The following is a 14,362-nucleotide window of genomic DNA, read 5'->3' as shown; positions in this document are numbered from 1 at the left end:
TTTCTAAATGAACTCAATCAAAATTAATATACCTCCATGAATATCCCACCAATACATTCATATTTCACAGATATCCAACTCATGAGTACACCAGAGGAGCTGACAGAAAACCTTAATTACAAATATTTCATCAAGAGTGGTGCAGAGTAGCGGTGAGATGCTAGCAACAAACAAACATGCTACGCAAGTTTTGCCAGTAAATTTTTTCTGGCATGTGTAGGTTTCAGGTACCTTTCACATTTGAACCAGTGACAGCACCTACTTTTTTTTTTTTTTTAGTTCTTTCTCAAAAAAAGTAACACCAGTTGTAAAACTTAAGTCAGAATTTCTAGGTGCACAGCCAATGTGCACAGCCAATGCTAGCAAATCAGAGATGGACCCAAACTGACGAATCATGAACCGCTGTGTGGTAGAACCGATGTGAGTGTCAGGTTCGGGACCCGACCCCGGGCCTCATCTCATGTCTGCATTTAACGCCTCCAGTTTAAGAATAACACAACTAAAAACACGTCTACTGGAAATTAAACTTTAATTGTTTGAAGAGTGATAGATGACAAATATCACTTTAAAGATTTATAAAACTTAATATAAAACTATAACTCAAAGGAGCTCAACCAACCATTGGACAAGATATTGGATCCTCTCATCCAATGGCTGTGCCTCATAGCCGTAACCATGGAGACGTCATCAGGGGCTATCTCTGGCTGGTTGGGAGACCCAGACGTGGTGAGAGAGACGCTACTCTGTCTTGACCGGCATGTTGATGGAATATTATTGGAACTGATCAAGTTCAAACTGGGCTCAGAGTTGCTGGGTGGCATTTTAAGGCGGGGGGTGGTTTGTCTCACTATTCCAGGACCACCGAATTCAGGTTAGAATAATGCTGACGACCACGCTTGGCTGCAAGGACTTATTAAAACATTCACAAGGTCTTTTTCAAGGTCTTAGCCCAGATTCTAGCACCTAAATTGTTGTGCATTCACCAGTCGTTGTCCTTCTTTTGACCTTCAGCTTCAACAATACACTGAGTTCCAGAACAACCGCTGTGGAAGGCTGCAGTTGGCTGACATGACAACACACACACACACACACACACACACACACACACACACACACACACACACACACACACACACACACACACACACACACACACAACACGTTCTCCGTGTGTACTGTAGGTGACAGCTGTGGGAAACCTGCCAAATATTAATCCATGTACGGTAATGAGATCGTGCAGCTGAATGCAAGATGCAGGATCTAACTAAAGCTTCTCTAAATTCATCATTTGTCTTTTTGCTTCTCGCTCTCTCAACATCTCAGCTCAGGGTCAAAAGGATGTAACACTGAGCTACGTGCAAAGGCAGAACTGTAGGAGTTCATAAAGGAGCAACATGAAAAGTATCACATGCAGCTTGTGTGTAAATCTTAAGGTAACTGTTGTGATATTGCCACGAAAGGTGCTGCGGCATCAAGCTGAAAGCCTCGGAATCAAATATACACCAGGCAGCGTTCACCTTTTATAGGAAATAAACTTTATTCATTTGTCAACAGTAGTTATTTATTCCTATACAACCTTCACACAGCTCACATGTAAATCTTTTTTAATTTTATTTTTACAGAGAATGTGTGTTGCGCTCTGTGTATCATAATGGAAAAGCGATTCCTCCTGCTAGCAAAGAACAACACAATAACAAAAAGCTGATATATATACTTATATAATTTAGACTCAAATGCTGAGGTAAAAATTCACAGTACAAATTCAAGTTTTTTTTCTTTTATCGCTTAAGAATCTAAACCTGCAGTATATTGTTTTCTTTTTCTTTTTTTTTTACAAGAGTTTTTTGGAAACAAGATGAAAACAAAATTTAAAAAAAAAAAAAAGTCTTTCACAAATCTTACGCTCAATCCTCTCCCCATCTTTGACAGTGTAGAAAAAGACAAGAGTTTCCCTTCTAGAAAAAAAAAAGGCTAGCCTATGTGGTTTGTGTGTCTCCTGTGCTAAAAGAAGTGGTAGTGGGGGACGGGGTAGGCAGGCACTTTCATGACAGGCAACAGAAGCATTCTCTTGGGCAAACCTAGAGGGGAGACATGAGAAGAGCACAAGCTCCGCATGAGTCCAGGGCAACAAACCAGTGTCTATGCTCACTACTCCACCAGTGTGTGTGTGTGTGTGTGTGTGTGTGTGTGTGTTTGTGTGTGCGTGCTTTAACAAAAAAGGCTACCAAAGAGAGAGCGTGAGTGTGTGAGGGAAAAGGCAAGAACGTGTGAACACGCAAGGTCGCAGCCTTCATCGGCCGGTTAGAGGAACCCAGAGATTCACAGTTAGGAAGAATACAGCTAAATATAAAGATGCTCTTCAGTTTATTACAACTGTCGCTCACGTCATGGAGGCAACACTTTCTCCTTCCACTCAATTAAAGTGCCACGTTCCAAAATGTCGTTACAGACAGGAAAGGTGACCAGAGCTAAAGACAAAACAAAAATAAGTTGTAATAAACTGGAATCATCCTTGAATAAAGGCTGAACTGGAATGGAGCCCTTAGTGTTTTATCCCACAGCAGCAACGGGGGCCAGAGCACAGAGGGAAGGAAAGCAGGAGAAAAAGGATTAAAGCTCTGCCTCAGAACGATAAGTGTGAGTAATTGCTTATGTTTTCATGAAGCTTCTTTCCTGTTTATCTCACATTTTGTAAATCTCTCTTCAACTCTAGTCAGGACAAAAGCACCATGGTAAGGTCGTCTTGTTTAGTACACATACCCTGTTTTGTGGTTCTGAAGTCCAAAACCCCAGAAATGAGTTCCAGGGATCAAACAGTCATGAGAAAACAGGACAAGTTAAGGAAATGGAAGACTGCGATTTCCAGTTTCTGGTTAATAATGATTTCCTGTACGCTTCTGTTGTATCAAACCACGCTGCTGCTCAGGAAATTTGGGATTTCTCTGTTTATTTATCATTTCTATAAAGACATTTCAGAGAATGTATACTTGTGGCTGCATCACTGAAAAGACATCTACATTTACTGGCAATGACAGAGTGTTTGCACCCGGCTGTTAGCGTTGTTGCAAACCTAAAATGCTCTCATCCTGAAGTCGGTTCCACGTCTGAAATGAGTTCAGCAGCTCATACAAGTTTTGCTCTATGGTATAACATCAGTAAATACCTCCATGGGGAATTCTGAAGCATTTATGTGTCTTAAAAAAGGCGGTTGCCACAAGGTGACAGATGTTGAACCGTGTACCTAGCCTAATGCTAGCTTTTGTGTTGCTAACGACTCCATAAACACTATGAGAATCATATTAGTGAAGATTAAATCGCTGAAAAACGTGTTTGTCCCATAAGCTTTAGTTCACAGAGCATAATTCTCTAAAATATTCCCAAATCCAATGTAACATTGGCTTTTAGTGAAGGGAACCCACGGAGATGCCAACTTCCTGGTTTACCCTCGCTATTGCGTCCACATGTGGGAGGTTCCAAACTTCTCCTTTGCCAGTCATGAAGTAACCTACTCGTTGCTTTCAGTTTCTGTGGATGCCAAATATAATCTTCAAAATAAGACAAATCAGTGACATGACATAAGCATGGCATGATTTTCTAGTTCCAGTTAGATGCTTGGATGAATTATTCTGTTAACTGTGACTCGACAACAACAAGAGCAGTGCAGTGAGTTGGCCGGAGGATGAATCGAAACCCACAGAAGGACTTCGGAGCTAAAACTTCACCATAAACAGAGAAAACTGAGGTGCACTTCATATTCGGGGTTCTCAGGGGGGTATTAAATGCCTGCCTGGAGCCCCCCCAGCACATAAGACCCATTCAAAACTGTGGGATGGACAGGGAGGCCCCCCTCTGCTAGTGTACACACAGCCACGACACAAGGCTGAGTGTGCTGGGTAAATGTGACTCTGTGTGTAACAGAAGGATGTATGGACGGATATATACGCTAGCAAAGGTCAACAACTAGCATAGAAATGTCTTTAATTTGTGTGTGTGTGTGTGTGTGTGTGTGTGTCTGAGTGTGTGAGCGAGAGAGAGAGTAAGAGAGAGCCCAGTAACCACTTTCAGCAATGAGGACATGGAAACTCCTTAGCAGCAGTAACATGACAGCCGCAGCTCCGCCACCCGATCTTAAATAACAGCAGCTAAAGTGAGGAACTCACACTATGCGTTCCGCTAACCTGAACAGAAATAAGGATGACAGCAGCCCGGGGAGCATGTCTGTGTTAATATACGGCCCCTGAAGGGAGGACCGCTTCAGTGGCTGTTTGAGGAGGCAAAACACTGCATGCATAGGTGTGTGTCAGGGTGATTAGTTTCAGTTTCGAGATTAAGGAGACGGACGACTGTGCTTTGAGAGGACACGTAGCCAAACAGACAGATTTGCTCCAAGCCCATGACAAACAGCTTTAAATTAGACAGAAGTTCAATGCCAAGACCTAAGACTTGGATTAGAGCGGAGACAAGTTTAAAGACATTTTAAAGAACAGGAAGGAAATTGAAGCAAAAAAAAACCAGCATGGAGGAAGGATTTGAGGTGTAGCGTAAACTGATTTGAGGACAGTTCTCATTGTTGTTGGGAAGCGGTTGACAAGCAGAATGGAGGGCAGAAGGTAACAGACATGAGGAAGAGGAGATGACGATGAGGAGCGGACAGGGACAACAAGAAGCACTTACCGTATGCAGGAGCAGCTGCTGCTGCGGGGCTGTAACCGTACGGTGTCCCAAAGCCTGTCAGAGAGGAAGTTAGAGTCAAATTCAATTGTGCGCTTGTTTAATTTTGAGCATCCTCAGGCTCAGGTGGCTCAGCTGATGTGCCGGGGATAAGAGCTACACACTCAAGTCTCCGCAAGAATCAAGCCAAATATCAAAAAGATTTGGGTTAAAATCTGAGAAAGTGGACGCTCTTTTCATTCAAACACATTTGTTAAATTCTTGTAATGAAAAATAGAAACGAGATAAAAAAACACTGCAGGCAATCATCAAAGTGTTTCTCTGATGACACTGTTTATAGTCTAGTTCTGTAAGCCTGTGCTATTTCCAGCCCAACTGAAGGGAAATTATCCAAACTAAAACTGAGGCAACTGCCTTAAACTGGGGAAGGTTAAAAAATAGCCAACCTTGCACCAACTGTGGAGTCAAATGGGAATTCTTATGATTAACCATGAAAATACTATAAGACACAAGTATCCTGGTGCTACCTGGTGTGACATATCCAGGCGCCGCTGCGCTGACGAAGGCCCCTCTCGCAAGGGTCGCTGCTCTTCCTCTTCCTCGGGCTACCTGGGCTGCTACTGCCGAGGCCGCCGCCGCCGCCGCCAACGCTCCTTTAGTCTGAACACAGACACAAGATTACGTTTGATAGGGAAGCGTGTTTCAAACACGCAGAGACACAATAATGTAGTCTAAAATATACTCTTATCTGTGACACGGCTGTGACAGACAAATCTGTTAGCAAGTGGGAATGTTGAGCAAATAAGTGGGAGTGAGCTGATGTGATAACAGTCAGGTATTGATCTGGTCAGACACTTGTACTACGCACAGTCATTGATTACTGATGGACAACATGAGTGGACAAAGTGGTCAAATTGTCCCTCTGCTCTACAACGCTGATACTGATCAGTAAAGAGGCTTTAAATGTCACAATTTTTACAGGCTGTTAAGAGGAAAAAGCGACTTTGATTATCGGTCTGAAGGGGAAGCCTCCCCGGTGTCTGAGGTGCGTCTCCTTACCTGAGGCAAAATCTTCTTTTTCTTGTTTGCAGCAGCGTTGGGACCGGAGAAGAGTTTTTCCAGAGCCGCCAAAGCAGCGCTGGCCTTTGCTACCTTTTTGTTGGGGCCTGCCCCGCGAAACTTCTGCCCATCGACCTCCACCTGACACACACACACACACAAAATATAAACGATCAAAATATATTTCACGATAAGGTGATTTTCTCCATTCTCATTACGGCTGTTGTCTCCTCTTGTGGCTCTATCAAACAGACAGTATTCTTGCCCATGTGTTCATCAGCCATCGGTGACTCAACCTGTGAGTCTGGCTGAACAGGAGAGCTTGTTTAGTGATGCCTTGCTGTCAAGCAGGCGTGCTAATCAATCAGCAGAGCGATGGAGCAGCCAGGCATGTCGGAAAACTGCACGCCCCACAGAGAGCAGACCGTCTGCAGCAACCAGGCTGACTGATTGACTCTCGCTGCTGCTGCCGCTGTGTGTGTGGGCGTGCGTGTCTGTGTGTGTTATACTGTACAACCAATCTGGCTTACGCTTGTGAACTTTTGACACTGGATGTTTATCTTCGTGGCTGTATGTCCTGTCCTATTTTTCAATCAGGATCAGTCAGTGTGTAAATGAAGCGCCCACCTCCATAACAAAGCGTTTGTCGTGGCTGCCTCCACTTTCAGAGATGAGCTCGTACTTGAGACCTCGTCTCTTCTCGTTTAGCTCCATGACGGGGTTCTTCCCACTCGCTGTCAGTATGGGACCCTGAGTTCGCACCTTAGGAGTGAAGAGGTGCTTATAGATTTAAAAAGAATGAGAAATGAGTGTATGCATTATTTTATCAACCCATGATTTTATTCCCACCTCCAGTGTGTTGGAGCTGTCTGAGGAGTGTGTTGGGTTATTGCTCGTGTGTGTGGACGTTTCGCTCTTTCCTTCACCATCCGACTTCTCGTCTGAACTCATGGGGTCCAAGTCTGAGTCAAAACCTGTCGGGTAACCCATTGCCTGGAGAACCTAGAGAGGGAGGACAACAAAGTAAAGAGTTGTTGGGAGGATGAAGCAAATAAAAAAAGCTAGAAGTGGGATTTCTAAGAGAAAGACATTGGTAAGAGGACTACAACAAAGATGGCGGAAAATCCAGAGGTGTAGCTGCATTGATAATACAAATAACTATATTTAAACAAAAATAACTTTAGGAAACAGTAATGCTGTGAGCATTGATATGGTTTGCTGTAATCTATCTCACTAAAAGGTTACAATAAAATCCTCTGCAGCACATAAAGCAGTAGCAGAATGATTCAGAACACGCTGCAGGCCCAAGAGAAAAAGGAGAATGACACTATTTGACCCAAATAGGTGATTGTGTTTCAGCTGCTGAGCAGTCACCGTTAGTGTGTGTGAGAGGAACTGAGAGAGAGTGAAAGAGAGATCACAAGGTGAGTAGATGAGAGAAAGCAAGTGAGAGAGACGGAGAGTGAAGCAGCGAGAGATGGGGCGAGAGAGCCTTTTATGGGAATGGAGCCGATAGCGGATTATCCCGGCTCTGTGCTCTGGAGAGCCTCTTTGTTCACAACCACTTTGGGATTACATGGTTTTGCCCACCTCCATCCCTCCACACAAACACACCAGTATCCACACTCAGGACCGATAGGTGTACACAAAAACATATTAATAGAAGCGGTGCCCAGGGTTTAAGCTCACCTTTACCATTTCACTCTTCTGTACAATCTTCTTACCTTCACAGCGACGTGGAGCTTGGCCGTCTTCTTAGAGGATCCAGATGCTTCGTAAATGGTTCCATCCAGGTCCACAGACATTGTGAAGACCGGAGCGTGAACCGGGCCCGACTGGGACAGCAGACGGTACTGCAGCCCCGGCCGGATCTGGTTCAACCGCATCAGTGCATTCATTGGCTGATTGGAGTCTATGGCTTTGCTGTCCAGGACTGTTGGTAAAACAAGAGAAGGGGGACGGTTACAGCAGGAACTCAAGCAGATCTGGGTTAGTTTAATAAGGGATTGAAGAGCATCCAGACTGGGCCTATTTTCGATACTAATAAAGCAGATTTTCAGCTTTACAGCCCGTTATTTTAATGATATATACAGGTGCCTCTCATTTTCTTTCACTTTCAATCACTTTTCTCTGGCCAATATGCCTCTCTGCCTCCATTAGTCGTGTTTCATCTCCTCCTTATAGGAAGAAAGAGCTGAGAACGGCTGCTCAGCCTACTAAAACGTTAGCGATCAATAGTATTGATCTGTTTCCAAAGGATGTAAGGGGAACAAAACAGTCAGGAAAGTGGGGCTGAAAACTGGAAAGAGTGGAAATAGAAGCAAAGCTCATCTGTGGACAAACCCCTTTATTAGCAGCTGGAGAAAGACACCTGAATTATACCTTCTTTAAAAATATATTCCTACCTTTTCTCTCTTAAAATAAGTATGATGTCTATCAATGTAAAAATAGACGGGAATGAATGAAGGGAAGAAATACAAGGAGGAAAAAGGGAGTGACACTTTATTTCCTTCCCTCTTGTACCTTTTCTTAGATTCCTCTTCATCTTTTTGATGAGGTCCTTGTCATCCATCGCTCCATCCTCATATGGCCTCTTCAGACCTAAACCTGGAAGAGAGGCAGCAGAATCAGTCATTCACTATAAGATATGTTTATATGAACCTTCACCAAGGTACTTGAGTGTGACGGAAAGAGGTGGAGAAAAAGAAATGCAAGAGCAAGTATAAAGAAGTATCGCAGCAGTCCAACAACGAGGAAGACGTACAGTACAAGCCCCCTGTCCAACAAGCCCCCTAATCCCTAAATGCTCTGGCACGCTTCCATGTCAGCGCTGCAAGGTACTGAGAGCTCAAATGATTTTCCATGAAAGTCGCTTTGGAAATGTGCCAATTCCAGATCTTATGTGATTTTCTCTCTGACTCTTTCTCTGGTGTGAGGGAAAGCATTCCTGCATGAAGCGCGCGCAAAAGAACTGATCAAGACCAACCCTGGAGGACGACTGGAGGAAAGCAGGAGCAGCATAAGTCATCTATAAAGGGTTGTTTTTTTGACACATCCTCATGATTGACAATGGACACCTTAAGAAAAGGCATGGAACCTACATCCAGGAGCCCTCAGTCTTAGTCCCACATAGAGTCACATGATTGAAATAAGGAATATTGCAGCTTCACTTTGATAAAAATTGCAGACAATAAACATCCTGACACATCGACCGACCTTCTTTATCGGACCAGGGGTATTTCTGCAAGGGTTTATTTGAGGGCAGAGGTTCCATCTCCAACACCTTGTAGATCTGTCCGAATGCCATGAGTCTGAGAGCATGCTGTTGAACATAAAACACACACAAGGAAAGAGAAGCTGTGAGAACAGTCAATCAATGCACAAGTTAACCATTGAGTAAACTGCAATCTGTCATTGATGCGACCGAATTCTTTGCTACATACATGAGATAAACAAGACACATGGCCTGTTTTTACAGGAGACTTGCTGAAACTCTTCAATCATGTACATTTTGGGTGTTAAGGTGACGCGCGGCTGCTGTACCAAGGCAGACAAGACAACTCTCACAGCGCTGATGGATCATGAAAACCCTGGCAGGATACGTGAACTGACTTGCTTTAGCAGATTTTTCTTAAGGGAAAAACAAAGGATCACACATTTAACTACACATTTCATCAAATTCTCATGGAAAACCTTGAGAACAAGAGTTTGCAGAGTGAAAAAACCTGAAATAAAGTTAGCTGTTTAACATGTTTTCACATATGGATAAAGATTTATTTTAGTGTTATAAGTGCCACCATATAAGAATGTAGGAAAAACAACACAATTGGGCTACGTCATGGAGGGGTAGATGTTGGAAGGACTGCAGACAGAGAGAAACTCTAGGCTATGTGGATGAGATAGGTTGATAATGACACACACAGGTGGCTGTGTTCACTGGCTATTGGCGGTACACACTGACACATGTACGAGAGTCTGATTTCCTCACTCACTTGCCAACTCCAGACTTTTTACATGCACACATTATCATCATCAAAAACCTACAAAATAGCATTGCTTTAGCTTTGATAGCCAAATATCAATAATATTAGGAAACATTCTGATGAGTATGTGTGTGAATTTATCATTCTTGACCTACTGTACACAGACAGTCCATTGAGACAGATAACCAGAGTGGCACAGCGGCTCTGCTAATATTAATCCATTAGGGAGGTGGAGTGGCTCCGATATTCATGAGGCTACGAACAGCTCATTGACAGAGCAGCTTCCTCTCTCCTATCTGCTCTTGTATCTGCTCCAATACAATTATCCCCATTGACATTCCAGCCTCGTTCAGGCTGCCTTCAAAGCAAATGGACGGCAGGATTCACCAAGCCATGCAGCTCAGAGGCTGCCCTGCTCCCTAATGTGTGTGTGAGTGTGTGTGTCTGTGTGTGTGTGTGTGAAGATGGACATGACAGCACACACACACACACACACACACACACACACACACACACACACACACACACACACACACACACACACACAAACACACACAAACACACAAATATTGTCCTAGGGCTGTCAGATGGATTTATAGTTTGTAATGGCAGGTTCCCACAATGGTCATTAAAATGCAGCTCCACACATCTCTTCCTGGAGACACTCACACACTCTCACAAAAGTAAAGTGTGTGAGTGTGGTAAAGGCCTGTTGCTTACAGATTCTCACGTACTGACAACTACAGGCAAGCACAGCTGGGTGATAACAGTGTCTTAAACTGCACTGTGTGTGTGTGTGTGTGTGTGTGTGTATACCTGTGCGCTGTAGGTGATGGCCTCAGCCTGCTGGTCGGTCATGTTGACTAGTGTGTTTGTTGGCTCTTTCTCACATGGGTCGTGTAAACCAGGACCACCTGGGGGAAGTGACAGAGGATTACACACACAGACACAGACACAGACGTGTGCGCGCGCACACACACACACACATACAAACACACACACACACACACACACACACACACACACACACACACACACACACACACACACAAAGTAATTTGTTGTCACTTTAACAACTGCTGCACATTTAATTTGGCTTCACTGACATGACATGAATGAGAAAACCTGAAGTCAACTTTGCTGTGAGCGAATCAACCCATCCTCAGCTTTAAACAGTTGAAGCCTTCAACCTAAAATCATCCGTCTTCAACTTTAAGTGCTGCAGTTGAGTAAATATGCTGATGTCAGGGCTATAAAAGTTCAATTAAACTTTTTATTCAGGGAAAATTACTCTGACTTTCATTTGGTGAATAATCACTGTGACTGCTTCTCTCATTAAACATCTACAAGCTGTTAAAAAAAATCTTTTAAAATGTGACCTCAATAAGCAGTGAACTCAGAGTACATTACAGGATTTTGGATTCAAATTAAATTTATGAAATTGAATTAAGCAAAAGTGGGGTTTTTTGGGGGGGTGGGGGGTGGATTCTTAATCATCAGCAGAGTTCGCATGAAAATACACACTCTCCTCTGTTGGTTTAATAAATTCACCATGACTCCACACCTGGTAGCAGAATGCCTGAGGCCAAACACTCCATGACTCGACGCAAGGCTTCTCCTGCCCCGAGGGGTCTGTTACAGGTGGCAATAGCCTTTTCACAGATGAGCTCTAGAGGCTGGAAGAACACACACATGAAGCAGATTAAATTTTTTTTAGAACTGAGAAAGTCTTAAAAATATTACCCTCTTTCCACCAAAGTGAACCTGGTTCTGGACTCTGCACCGGTCCAGAACTTCCAGATTTTTCAGAAACTGGTCCTTTTTTAAAAAAAAACAAAATTCACTACACAGCCACGCCATTATGTCATCATATACTGTCCATGTATATGGCATTTCTGAACAATGCTAATACCACAGCAATAATGGACTACAGCAGGCTAACATGCATCTGTGCTGCTTCCTGCCCACAGCCGCGAACACCACTGGTTCTTACTACGACACCAGCAAAGTTTCTGCGCCACTCTTGAACCATGTTTCCATCCAGCCAGATTTTTGGCTTTTGAAACATGAAGAGCTGGTTTGAATAAGGACACTGACTCAGAATCTATCCTTAAACTGCCTCAGTCGAAGAAAAGGTACTGAACAAAACTGACATTACGATACGGCTCAAACTGTGTACATTATACTGTATAAGATAGTCAAAACAGTGTATTCAAAAACATATTAAACTGTTTTATAATCAAGCATAACTCTTCTTTCTTGCTATCAAATCTGTCAGGTTTCACTGCAGAATTCTTCACAACTCTCCACATTCCAGTAAAAATCCCATCCTTATCACTCCAGTTGAGAGGATGAAGACATTCTGCAAATGGCACAATAAAATGTCTAAAAGTTCAGTGGGCTGAATATTTCTTTATTTCTCAATTCTCAAACACAGTGTAAGACTCACCCATCCTTTAAGAGGCTCCCAGATGGAGTGCCTATTGCACATGTCTCTGAGTATCCTGAGAACGATAACGCAGGACTTGAGCCCGTTCACTCGAGCCTGAGAGGAGGGGAGATGATGGAGGGAGGAGAGAAGGATGATTCAGGAAAGAGGGATGAAGGAGGGAATAAATTAAGTACAGGAGGTGTGATATATGAAAAAATTACAGCTACCAGTGTAATTAAGCCACAAAATCAGTCATTTGAAGGAAGTCTATCCATTAAACCTCAGTGAGAGTCAATCGTTTGGGTTCTAGCTAATGACACTGAACATTTTTTCTGTAACATTTTTCTTGTTTTCTTTTTGTAATTTTTGGTTTTTGTTGGTTTGCAGTGAGAAAACTACATTCTGCCCTTGCATATTAAGTGAGTCAGATGGGTAAGGGTATGGGAAGGGAATCAGAGGGAAGCACTGACATTGTACAGAGCAGGCAGGTTCACATAATAGCCAAAAAAGAAAAACAATTCAACCATTGCTTTTGTAGCCGTACGGTACTTCTTGTTAGGTGTCCTAGTTTCTATTAAGTGGGTGGAGTTAAAGCCATACTTCATCCAAAATTCGTGTTTTAGCTTCTAAGTACTCACAAGTAGGTGGGATTCATTGTGATGCCAGAATTCAGAAAGAGCCAGACATGAATATTTAACTGGAAAATAATTGGGACTGATGAGCAACAACAGTAAAACTATCCAAAAAGTGTCTGCTTGCAAATTGTCAAGCACATGTATAAACTGTGTGTTCTTCATCCAGGCGTATGCTCTGTAATCCACAAACACTGGGATTTAAGTTTAAAACAAACTCTACACTTCAAGGTCTGAGCTATTGTGATTTAGCATGAATGAGCCGGTACAAGTGAATGCGCTAGCTTGTCATGTTTGCCACTAGCATGAATGAGTGAAGAGGTTATAGGTTGTTTTTTAAAGCTCAAGTCCGAGTGTTAATATGAGAAAGGAAATGTGGATTATAAATATGCGTGGCTGGCTCTTCCTGCCTTCTGGCGTAGCAAATAAGTGATGCAATGATGAAAAAACACACCTATTAGCGGGTACTTGAAAGGCAGATGTGTGTTTATTATTTGGGTACTTTGGGTGTCCTCCACATTGTAGTGGAGATGAAAGCAAAAAAAAAAACCTACTTCTTTCTAAGCTTTATAGTAGTCAATCTTCAACAATTAAGTCAATAAAATGTATTATTTTCCAAAATTTGTATCCATTCTTCATTGTTGTAAAGTACTGCAGTAGCTGAGAAGTACATCGTCAGGCTACAATAAGCATCGGGCAGGAAGACAGGAAGTGAGTGGGTGCCGACCTGGAACCACTTGGCGTGTCGCAGCGCTGCCAGGGCCAACAGACATCTGTGTCTATCCAGCACCTCGCCCTCCTCCTCCTCCTCAGCCTCCACTGTCTGCGCAGCAGCACCCAACACTGCCACAAAACAATAACAACCCAATATAGAAAACGTAAAACACACACACGTCATGTCTGAGTGTGTGTGTTTAGATCATGTGTGTATGTGTGCGTCTGTGTGTGTGTTTGTGTGTATGTGAATGTGAGCAGACACACGTGGATTTAGGTGTGAATGCACACATACGCACACACATTCACACACACATGCATGGATAATTGGTACATTCAAGGTGCTTTTCATGCCATAAAGTTGTTCCTCTCCTTGTAGAAAGTGCTGACTCTCTACAATTCACAGATCTGTGATGAATGCCCTGAAAACTCTCATCCCTTGTTAAACAGTGTGTTATTTTCAAAATGTGTGACTTGCATCACATGTGACACACACTTAAGGCGTGTTTCCACTGGCTCGCTTCGGCTCAGTACGGGTGTGTTTCCACTGCACTGGGTACCACATCAGCGGGGGTGGACTCACCGGCTGAGAGTTCCCCGGTGTAATTTGTGTGCGACACAACAACAACAACAACAACAATGGACGACATGGACGCAGCGTTATGCCTGTTGCTTGGTCAGTGGTTTTTGCTTAAACTAAAAGTAAGAGACGACAGACAGGCAAGACTTCAAGCGACCAAGCAATCGATCAGTATTCCACGAGGCCAAGATGATACGAAGTGGATGACGTAAGCAGGTAAGTTACCCAGTTAGCTCCCTGCTATGTGTTTATGTCACAGTTTAGTCCCTGCTCAGCTTGCTTGGAACCCCAG

The 14,362-nt window shown here is 43.3% G+C and overlaps 1 protein-coding gene across 3 annotated transcripts in view; it reads right to left on the bottom strand.

Annotated features, from left to right (window-relative positions):
- Window positions 1-14,362, bottom strand: part of strbp (spermatid perinuclear RNA binding protein) — an 80,159-nt gene that overhangs the window by 5,884 nt on the left and 59,913 nt on the right. For 2 of the 3 annotated variants that reach the window (XM_086186820.1, XM_086186819.1), the window contains exons 7-18: window positions 13,504-13,619; window positions 12,163-12,258; window positions 11,278-11,389; window positions 10,530-10,627; window positions 8,947-9,052; window positions 8,254-8,337; window positions 7,455-7,663; window positions 6,580-6,732; window positions 6,358-6,492; window positions 5,731-5,871; window positions 5,199-5,331; window positions 4,675-4,728 (exon numbers count right to left, since the gene is read on the bottom strand). In XM_086186820.1, the coding sequence (XP_086042946.1) occupies window positions 4,675-4,728; window positions 5,199-5,331; window positions 5,731-5,871; window positions 6,358-6,492; window positions 6,580-6,732; window positions 7,455-7,663; window positions 8,254-8,337; window positions 8,947-9,052; window positions 10,530-10,627; window positions 11,278-11,389; window positions 12,163-12,258; window positions 13,504-13,619 (1,437 nt within the window). Of the gene's footprint in view, window positions 1-1,191; window positions 2,079-4,674; window positions 4,729-5,198; window positions 5,332-5,730; window positions 5,872-6,357; window positions 6,493-6,579; window positions 6,733-7,454; window positions 7,664-8,253; window positions 8,338-8,946; window positions 9,053-10,529; window positions 10,628-11,277; window positions 11,390-12,162; window positions 12,259-13,503; window positions 13,620-14,362 lie in introns of those variants that run through there. The other variant, XM_086186821.1, reaches the window with a different exon arrangement.

The sequence above is a fragment of the Aulostomus chinensis genome, chromosome 19 (genome assembly GCF_037954235.1).
Source record: "Aulostomus chinensis isolate RoL2024-O1b breed Wild chromosome 19, RoL_Achi_v1.0, whole genome shotgun sequence".
In the NCBI taxonomy this organism is placed as follows: domain Eukaryota; kingdom Metazoa; phylum Chordata; class Actinopteri; order Syngnathiformes; family Aulostomidae; genus Aulostomus; species Aulostomus chinensis.
Note: the sequence above shows the minus strand (reverse complement) of the source record. Positions and strands in the feature narration are given on the sequence as shown.